At 32.4% G+C, this 10,234-nt stretch overlaps 1 protein-coding gene across 2 annotated transcripts; it reads right to left on the reverse strand.

Annotated features, from left to right (window-relative positions):
* Positions 1-260: 260 nt before the first annotated feature.
* LOC137827594 (acylamino-acid-releasing enzyme) lies at positions 261-9,704 on the reverse strand. Of its 2 annotated transcripts, XM_068633793.2 has the most exons (17): positions 9,545-9,704; positions 9,002-9,466; positions 8,434-8,658; positions 8,124-8,342; positions 7,955-8,023; positions 6,951-7,089; positions 6,136-6,287; positions 5,959-6,041; positions 5,744-5,865; positions 5,576-5,654; positions 4,696-4,873; positions 2,982-3,042; positions 2,690-2,812; positions 1,323-1,520; positions 853-921; positions 686-762; positions 261-519 (listed from the first exon to the last, which is right to left on the reverse strand). In XM_068633793.2, exons 1-17 carry the CDS (start codon positions 9,691-9,693, stop codon positions 456-458), a joined length of 2,472 nt encoding a protein of 823 aa, XP_068489894.2. In that variant the 5' UTR covers positions 9,694-9,704; the 3' UTR covers positions 261-455. The 2 variants fall into 2 exon arrangements, with proteins under 2 accessions (XP_068489894.2, XP_090161231.1); XM_090305105.1 differs by lacking the exons at positions 8,124-8,342; positions 8,434-8,658; positions 9,002-9,466; positions 9,545-9,704 and having other exon boundaries at positions 6,951-7,084.
* Positions 9,705-10,234: the final 530 nt, after the last annotated feature.

The following is a 10,234-nucleotide window of genomic DNA, read 5'->3' on the forward strand; positions in this document are numbered from 1 at the left end:
TATAATTAAAAATTTTAAATTATATAATTAAAAATACATTTTCATATTGTGTAAAAATATATTTCAAATTATAGAGTATATTTCTAGATTAAGCATACGGATACATATTCTAGATCGACCAAAACATTTTTTAAATTATAAATTATATAATCAGAATAGATTTTAAATTAAACCATCCAAAATGTTTCTCACATATACAGTTTGAACTTTTTTCATACCTATGAAGGGCTGAAAGAAAATGTAAGGGTGCTAAAAAAACATTAGCAGACATAAAACAGTCCTACTTGATTCATACAAAATCTGAAACAAAATTATCCGTAAATGAATAATCGATGGGAAATTCTATTAAATTAAAGTATTCTGTGTGCTTTTCATAACATTACCTTGAGTGAATTATTCTTTTTATTAAAAAGAGGTAGAAATACAGTGTCTTGTACATTCTCTGAAAATGCAGCTCATTTGCAATACTTGTTGAACCAGATCGCAATGTTAAGGTAGCTTTCAAAGTCGGATTGTGGTCTGGACAAAAGTTGAACCAAACAATATTATCAATTGCAATTATTTACACGGATCAAACGTAGATTTAAACTAAACTAAATTTAGTAATTTGTAAGAACTCTCTCGTATGCTCCAAAATTAGATATTTACCGACGAAAGAGAGATCTTTATGTTAAGATTTATTTACCTTTCAATTCCATGAACATCATTTGGAAACACAATGACTTTTGTTGGTACTCCTTTCTCCCTTAAAGCCCGAGCATACTACAAATTTAAACAATATGGTTTTATTTATCTGTCATATTGGTTATAGTTTATAAGGCTAAGAGTTTGCAGCTATATAATAATACTTACTTGTAGTCCAGTCGAAATTGGAACACGGAGATCTTGGGCACCCAGTAGAAAAAGCGTTGGTGTTTTTGCCTGAACATATCATCAATGCAAGATTTAAACAGCAAGCAGCGACAAATATTATAAATAGGCTTCAATTTTAGTTGTGTGGTGGAGCATTAACATTGAGACCAGTTCACTGGATAGTACAATACAACTTCATGCAATTCAAAGGAATAAGAGGGAAAAAATTAAATAAAATCAAAATTCTAGGTAACAAAAGTTTCATTAATCATGAAAAATTATAATAGTTAATGCATTTGTTCAAAAATTAAGCCTCAACTATTCCTTGATGCTAAAACTGCAGGCTTGTTATTGATACAAATACTCATGCAATTGTTGTTTTCTTATCCTTTATTTGAAGCATGCTTAAAATATTGAGTAATAATATAACAACAATTTAATATTTCAAAACCATATGTAGGTGTACAGACCTTCGAGAGGTGTGAAATAGGAGATTTGCTATAAAATAGAGTTAGATCCTCTGCTGAAGGTGCTTCAGTAAACTTATCTTTACCCTTGGTTCCATATGTCTCCACATAGCACCAATCAGGGATATCAGTAGTACCAACCATCAGTGCAAGGTTACACACAGGATTTCTAGCAGCGGCTGCAACAAATTTCTCAGGTGCCTACAGCAATCAGAAAGACATAAAAAACAAAACCACAACGGAATTGTAAAACTTTAAAAAAGACAAAGTCAGACCACTATTAAAATGGATATTAGTTTTGCAAACTGAGTTAAATGCCTACATTTATACATACACCTTTCTATATAATATTCGAAGTGCTTTTTTTATATTATCCAATTATGTGTACATTATAAAAATTATTTGCTAAGTTATTTTCTGCCATTGATAAGTTATTTCTAATCCAATTATGTTCCATTCTGTTAATATAGAACAGTTGATGTATTGTTCAGCAAACATTTCAAAACCACATATCCCGGATTTGTTGAAAATGTTCAAGAAATTCTGGACATCAATAGATGTCAGGGTTCAAATGGCCTTATTTCCCATGTGCATCTATATAATCACAACTGTTAGACATGGTTTGATTATGTTAGAGATATGATTTGATAATATTATATAGGGAGGTATCATGATTTGATAGGAAAATGTTATCAAATACTTTTTATAATTAGATATTGATTTCGCTCCTAATTAAGATAAAAGAGAGTGAGAGAGGCATAGGCTGAATCCCTTATGTGTATTAAGCACATAGGGTTATGCATTTATAAATAAGAAAATACAAAGATATGAGCCTAAGCCCATTACATCTAACACTCATTATTTATTGTATCTCTTTTTTATCATAAATAAGAACAATCATAAATAAGAAGAATCGTGTGTTTAAACAGCATACAATATGGTTTGATAACAATAAATTGGGAGATATGATATAATTTATTAGGAAATGTCTTACCTAATATATCTCATTATTAGATATTGAATTTTTTTTTTATTATTGCATCTCTTCTTCATTATAAATAAGAATACTCATGTGTGTACACAACACACGAAACTCATAGCATACCTTCTGAGTTTCTCTCCTCTCAATATGGTGTTACCTATTTTGTCACCAATCCTTTCAACAACAACTATTATGCTGAAGTTGTTGTAATAATGTCAATCAATGCTAAAATAGATAAGCATCCCAAGTACCATAAATTAATTGACTGTTCAATCTCCAGCATAAATAAATATGTGCTATATCCTTTTTAAAGTTAATATAAATCCATGGTTCAATTATCACAATAGCTGTTACAATCAGAATTTAAAAGTAACAGAACTAGTTGAACCTGGCCAATCAAGTGGGTTGTCAGAAAGCCACCATGTGAGCCACCAAGAACTGCAATCTTTGAAGGACTGGCGAGTCCCAAGTCAATGACATGATCAATAGCAGTGAGCACATCGTTGACATCCTGCATGTAACAAATCATGATCAGATCCAACCACATGAAAAAAGAAATATAGCCAGAATATGATAATAGCTTTGGAAGTTGGAACTAGCTTTTGAAGGTGAGATGTTGGATAGATAACACCACTATCAAGAGAAGAATTTAGAAATTAAAAGAAAAAACCACCACATACCTGAGAGCCAGCTTTTCCTGGAAGAGATTGCAAGGCTTCCTCGCCAAAGCCTATTGAGCCTCTGAAAATATTATCGTGTAAGCTTAGAACAGACTATATTTAAACACATCTTCATCTATAACTATTTGGATATCAAAAGAGGCCTTATGAGCTGTGAGATGATACAGGCTATCACATAAAAGTTCCACCAATATTATTCCGTTTTACATTAAAACACTTAGAATATATGATACAACAAACTTATTGTTAAAATATTGGGGTTAATGTTAATGCTAGACTTATTCTAAGCAAAATTGGGCTTACACAAGTACCAAACCACAAAATTAGTATAAATAGGAGAAATAGCATAGGATACTAAATAATACCATCAATTATTAATCATTTCTATCTATTATTTATTTTATCCACTCAAACTTACCAAACCACAAAATTAGCATAAATAGGAGAAAAATGATAGGATAAATAATATCATTATTCATTAACCTAATCCTATTATTTATCATTTCCATCAATTATCTATTTTATCTACTAAACCTATAATATAACACTATAAACATATTATTGAGGAGGATATGATGCTAAACAGGTTTATGCTATAATAAGTTATCTATTGCACATAAAATTAAATGTTGAATATATTACAACCTTGGGGAAGGCTTGAATTATTCTGTGCATTCTATAAGTAAAAAATACATACCAGAGAACTTTCGTGCCTTGAAATGAGATTTTTAATAGAGATTAGAAGTTTATATTATAAACTAACAGTTCACTTGAAACTAGAATGATTTGAATGGAAGATATTGGAGTAATTTTATTTATAATCTTGTGGGCAGATGGCTTTTCCACACAAACCAGAAATTTGGCAGCATTGAATTTCTAAAGTCCTACAAGAATCATCCAGATATGAATTTATATGCTTGTTCAAAATATTAGGCTATTTTTTCATAAGGAGAAAAAGAGAGAATCAGATAAAATAGTTAAGGATTTTTCTGACGCGTGAAAAGTGTAAGCCTCCTTAACCGAAGTATTTTGTCAAGGATCCTAGATCTCTCTTGCCTCTTTTTGTCAATTTCATTCTGCATTTATTTTCTCTCATTCTATGTATTCCTTGTTATTCCAAATAATTACTATGTTTCAATTCAAATAATTCCAAATCATAAGAAAGATGGAGGTTTGGCTCTTGGTAATTTGATGTTGTCAAAGAACATTGCTCTGGAAAACAAATGACAATAGATATTTCCTTCGGAACCTCATTCACTTTTGGTCTCCATCACTCTATTCTTCTGCCCCAAGGCCCAACCAAAAAGATTTGATTTCTTGATCCTTTTGTGGCTTATGATGCAAATATTTTTTCAAATTTCAAACTTTCTGAATAAAGCTAGCTTTATCTTGATAAACCACTTTAAAAGTTCAAAGCTCCCTCTAAATTCAGGATGTGAACTATGTAGCTCATAATAGAATTACTACTTATAACTAATGACATGGTGCAGCATTTTAGACCTAGTAAGGCTGTTTCTTTCATGTGTGGTTCAAGCTCAAAATTACCAAGTCTCCTAGCACTGATCAGAAAGAGCATCACAGTGAGAATAAGAATCCATCTCCTGAAGAAACTCTACATAAACAATCAACAGGAACATGATTGAACACATCAAATTTGTGAATTTAAATTGTATGGCTTGATAAAATGCTTGGAACCAAAGAGGATATTATTTACCTGTAGTTAACAATTAACAAGCTATATCCAACTGAAGCAAGATAAGCCAATGGCTTCGAAAAGCTTGACAATAATACAGAATGTGGTCCCCCATGAAGGACCACAATTAGTGGATCACATGCATCACTTTTCTTAGTTTTTGATGACACAAATATAGCTTCAAAAGGTTGACTAGCACCTGAAATTGAAGTTGACATAACAAAAAAGAAGAAAATAAATTCCTCAAAAGAAATTTGAGTATAAACTTACATTGTGAATAAAATGCCTTCGACTTTTCAGATTTATTTATTTTAACTCAACTCTGCTATCAGTTTTATAACTTTAGGGATGATCAAGATCATCTAAACCATCAAATGACTTCAATATGACGCAGCAAAGAACTATCAATTATATGTTGCTACTGTTTATCCATGACATTTCAGCCACACTTAACCCTTCTAGTACTATTCATAAAGGAAAAGACTATAAGTTCTACTCAAGTTTCTCCATCTTCATTTTCAATTGTTCCCCACTACAATTTAGCTTTTCTAAATTTCACAGCACCTTTATACAGGTTCTATTTAGAGCTTAACATTGTCTCCATTATCATCTTCATGAACCAATTGGAAACTTTTTCTTTACTTTTTATAAGGGAAAGTAAGAATGCAGAGAAGAATGAATAACATTTTTCATATACCATACTACACAACATTAGATGTCCAATAAAATTATTTGGCAGGGTTTCTTCTTCCTTGAGTGTTCAATTGGTTATGTTGCAGATACCATGAACCACATTATACCACGAGATGTTTACTTTAGCCATTTGTGGTAAGATTAAGAGCTATATTAAGGCAAACCCGTGCCATTTAATCAGCGAAAAGATTCCGAATAAGGCAGATACCTTTTGTTAAGCTTTCAGAAACATCCTTGACTGGGATCTTCATTATACTGGATGTAAGAGAGGAGATCAAGGATCTAACCTGTAGCCAATTTCCAATGATACAATTTGAGCATGTAACACTTTCTTAATTAATTTGTAGAAATATTTGAAAAGGAAACTTAACAAAACCTTGTCCGAGCACTTAAATATGGGATTTGAGACATCTGACCAACTCCATTCTTCATTATTAGTTGTATTTTTAACAATAGCTCCGTACTTGATTTGAGGAACATCTACTGGACTGCTAGAAACTGTATGAAGTTGAACAATTTAGAATAAACTAACACGTGTCATCACTCCAATATTTAGGGTCAAAGAAAAATTAAGCATCTAATGGTTAGTACCAGCAAGAATATTGTTCCCATCCAATGTAAGCAGACTCCAAGAGAAATTCGAGTTAGCAGGGGTGATCCGCAATATTTCTCCACTATATTTGATGAAAATGTAGAAAGTTGATCGTCATGATTTGCATAAAGATTTACATGAACATAACAAAAATGTATCCCCACTGTCATAGGTACCTCAACACATTGATGGAAAGTAAAACTTGATTGCTGTGCCATACAGAAGCTACAACCAAACTGTGGCCATCGGAAAGCCATGGATCACTGAGGATATTTGAACAGTAAAGCCCTGGGAAGCTGCCATCCTCCGCAAACAACACAACTGGAATCTAGAAAATTTGAAACAAAGGCCAAAATATTTAGCATAAGTTTGGGAGACAAGAAGACATTACCATGAAGCAATAAAAAACAAAATGAATATTTCCAAGTTTATTTTGAAAATGTTTTGGAAAATATAAAAATGAGTTCACAGGTTACGTCTGGGTGTTGCCTCAGACAACTAGTATTTGGTTTTTAAAACATTGCTAACAGCAAGAACTCCTCAGTACGAACAGCCTCATGATTCATGATATTGATACTAGACATGACGCTAGCCATCCATTCATTATCTTCTATGGAAATTGAAGCTAGAATTCAGAAACGATAACAAGGAAAACTAAGTTACTGTGCTTAACATGCTAACCACAGAGAACCAATTGGAAAATTCCTGTTTTTTCAGTAAACAAATTCTGAAATAAATTGTATAGATTTTCAACTAGAAGACAGCCTCATTCACCCATTATAGAAAAAGCTTTAACAAATTATTTCATGTAAAACCATAAACACATGGTTAAAATTTATATTTTCCAAAGCTAGTTCTTAAGCATAGGATAGTTGAGAAGTTCATACTCTTTAATAAAATGAATAAATAAAAGAGAAGCAACAGAAATAAATCTCCATGACATCCATTCAGATTAAAGTTAAACTAGACAAAAAAGGAAAAAAAAAATTACCACTTCATGAATTTTAGAAGATTGATAAAGCTTCATATCCTTAGGCCAATCAATTCTATGAAGTGAATTTGTAGCAGAATGGGCGCCAGAATCAACTGAACTTCTTGCAGATACAAATACAAGAAACTTTCCATCTGGGCTGGTAGAAAATTTATTCATAGGAATCAAGATCATAGAAATCAGATTCACACACTTATTACTGATAAGTTTTGCTTAAATTTTGGAGAAAAAAAAACACAAATGCATGTGACTAAAAAAGACAAGTGATAATGTGTAAGATTTTAGGAGGTAACTAAACTTTCAGGAGGAAGTTTGAAATGATTTGGGCAGCTTTTAATCAGCAGAATTTCTCACACGTCTTACAAGGAGACACTGATAATGTAATGTAAGTTTCAAGGAATATATGCCACAAAGATTACTTTCATATTCTCCAAATAGTGGCAGTTGGCACAGAAGTCTAGGGAAAATAAGGAGCAAAAGATTACTTTTATAGAAGTAATCTAGCTAGGAAAAACAGTTAATAATGGAGAATCTAATGTATGTTTCAAGGAATATATGCCTCAAAGATTACTTTCATATTCTCTAAATACGGGCAGTTGACACACATTAAATTCACATACTTGTTACTGATAAACTCATTGCATAAATTTTAAAATAAAAGAGAAATATGAATGAACTACTTCCATATACTAAAACAGATAAGTGATAACATGTTCCATTTTAGAATGTAACTAATTTTCAGGAGAATGTTTGGAATGATTTTGGACAGCTTTTAATCAGAGCATAGTTTCTCACACATCTTACTTGGAAAAACTGATAATGTAATGTAAGTATCAAGGAATATAGGCCTTAAAGATTAATTTCATCATATTTTACAAAATATGTTATTTACACACCAAAAACTGGAAAACTAAAAATTCTACCCTTTTGTGGGGCTGGGGTGTGGGACTTTGTTTCAGCATATGAAATAAATAGAATAAAAGCAAAATGATTTTGGCTATTACCTGAACCGTGGATAGAAAGCACTACTAATGGTTTGAGTTAGGTTAACAGCCTGAACATCTTCAGTTGAGCTACATCAGTCAATACACCTTCAAACTTTAGTTCTGCACAACCAAACTTAATAAAAAGATATTCACTTTCAAAAGGAAAAGTAATACAGAAGTGACTTACTAAGTCTCAGTTTCATTTGCTTTTGACTCATAGTGTGGTGCTTTAACAGCATATAATGCACATGGCCTGTTATAGCAGTACTTAATACCAAGTTTTCTTGTCTCAAATGACCATCCAACAAAGACCAAATATTGCACAGAGCCTTCCATTGTTGGAGCCCACACAACTTGTCCAATACTCAAAGACTTGTCAATTCCTTTGACGGCCTGTACCTCTCCACTGCAAAATAACTGTTATAGTTAGCATTTCCTATCTAAAAAGTTACATCACTCATTATCAATTTAACATAAAACCATATATTATACAAAACCTAGTGATGTCGATGACAAAAAGGGCAGGCTGCCTCTTCCCTGCATACGTCTCTCCCCACTCCTCCTCCCATTCCCCTTGAGCTTTCCAGGTACCACAGTCCTTGTCTGAAGAACCACTTTTCTGGTAGCCACCCAGATCATTGAATGTGGGCTTTGCAGGAGCTGGCTCTTCAGCTACATACGCTATACAAGTTTCATTCAAATTCCAAGAGATCCCCTCAAACCTACAATAACACAAAACAGTAATCCAGCTCATAAATTTTAGGTGGTAACAGAGTTTTGTGCAGAAGTTTGATTTGGCGTATTTTGAATAAATAATTACTCATTTTACACGTCTTCCTTATAAAAAAACTAAGCAATTATTTCTCAAGAAATAAACTATTCCAAACAAGGATGTCAGTTTAATATTACTATTTAGCACTACTTTCTCACTCTACTTGTCACCTATTTCCATTCATAAATTAAAATTAGTTTCTACATAAATTAAAATTAGCTTGTAAGTTAATTGTAGAAACTTTATGTGTAAAAGATTTATTCGAACAGGCAAAAGAGCAACAATAAGTTTACCATCCATCAGTGTACACAGAACCGTGCTTGGATTGAGGGACATGGAACTCCTTTTCCAGTTGAGAGGAGCTCCAAATTTCAAAGCGACAAGGACCTTCACTCTCGGGATTCCGAACAATGAGCAGCTTGGAGGCAGAAGGCGACGGAAGCATGGCGGAGACTCCGCTGAATTCGATCGGAAAGGGAGTCCAGTGAAAGGCAACGGTGGCGTCGGTTTGTCTGAGCAGGGAAGCGGAGACGATGGACTTCTTCCTCTTGTTGGTGAGAAGGTTGGGTTGACTAACGCAGAACATTGCCTGCGAAGGCATGTGGATGGTGTGGGAGTTGAAGAGCCATGCCTTGTCGATGGTGGGGATGGCGGTGAATTGGTGGAGATGGTCGGAGTGAGACGCGTACTCTTCTTGCTCCTTGGCTTGGTGCTCGTCGTCCATTGGTGGAACTGGTGAAAACGAAAAGCGTCTTCTGCTGCAGATTGAAGCAAATAGAATGAATGCATGATGAATGAAGGAATGAATGAATGATAACGAAATGAATGATTATTACGCAGTGAGTTGCAGTGATGAGCGTGAACAGTGAAGAATTGGATTAGGAATAAGATTAGGAATAGGAAGCTGAATCGGGAGAAATAAATAATTGGGTGATGCTGCTACTCTTCCACACCAATTACCCACGCTGCTCCTGCTACCAAACATCTTGCTCTCCATTTATTTTTAAAATATCTTATATTTATTATATAAATTTCCTTTTATAAAAATACAAGAATTTAAAATAATAACAAACTATTAACTATGTAATACAGATATATATAGACTTATAATTTCTAAAATATAAGAAATACATTAATTTATATATTATGTAACTATAAATTATATAAATTATATAAATTATATAAATTAATAATAAACATTAATGTATATAAAATATATGTTTCAGATTTTTTTATAGAAAATGTTTAATAAAATTGAATTTTAAAAAATTAATGTATTTTATTTAAATTGTATTAAAACCGTAATAAAATTGTCAAAAATTTGAAAAATATTTTTTGAATTAGACACTTCACAAAAATGAATATTATAGAAGTATCGATGACATGTATTAGAAACACCATTTATCAGAGGAGTGTCCAAACTTTTTATATATATATATATATAACAAATAATATGTATAATAGATATGAGAATTTACCATTGTATTGTATACCTTGTTCATTATGTTGAAATGATCTTGACAGGA

Source organism: Phaseolus vulgaris, chromosome 7, assembly GCF_051622355.1.
Source record: "Phaseolus vulgaris cultivar YP4 chromosome 7, ASM5162235v1, whole genome shotgun sequence".
Taxonomy (NCBI): Eukaryota; Viridiplantae; Streptophyta; class Magnoliopsida; order Fabales; family Fabaceae; genus Phaseolus; species Phaseolus vulgaris.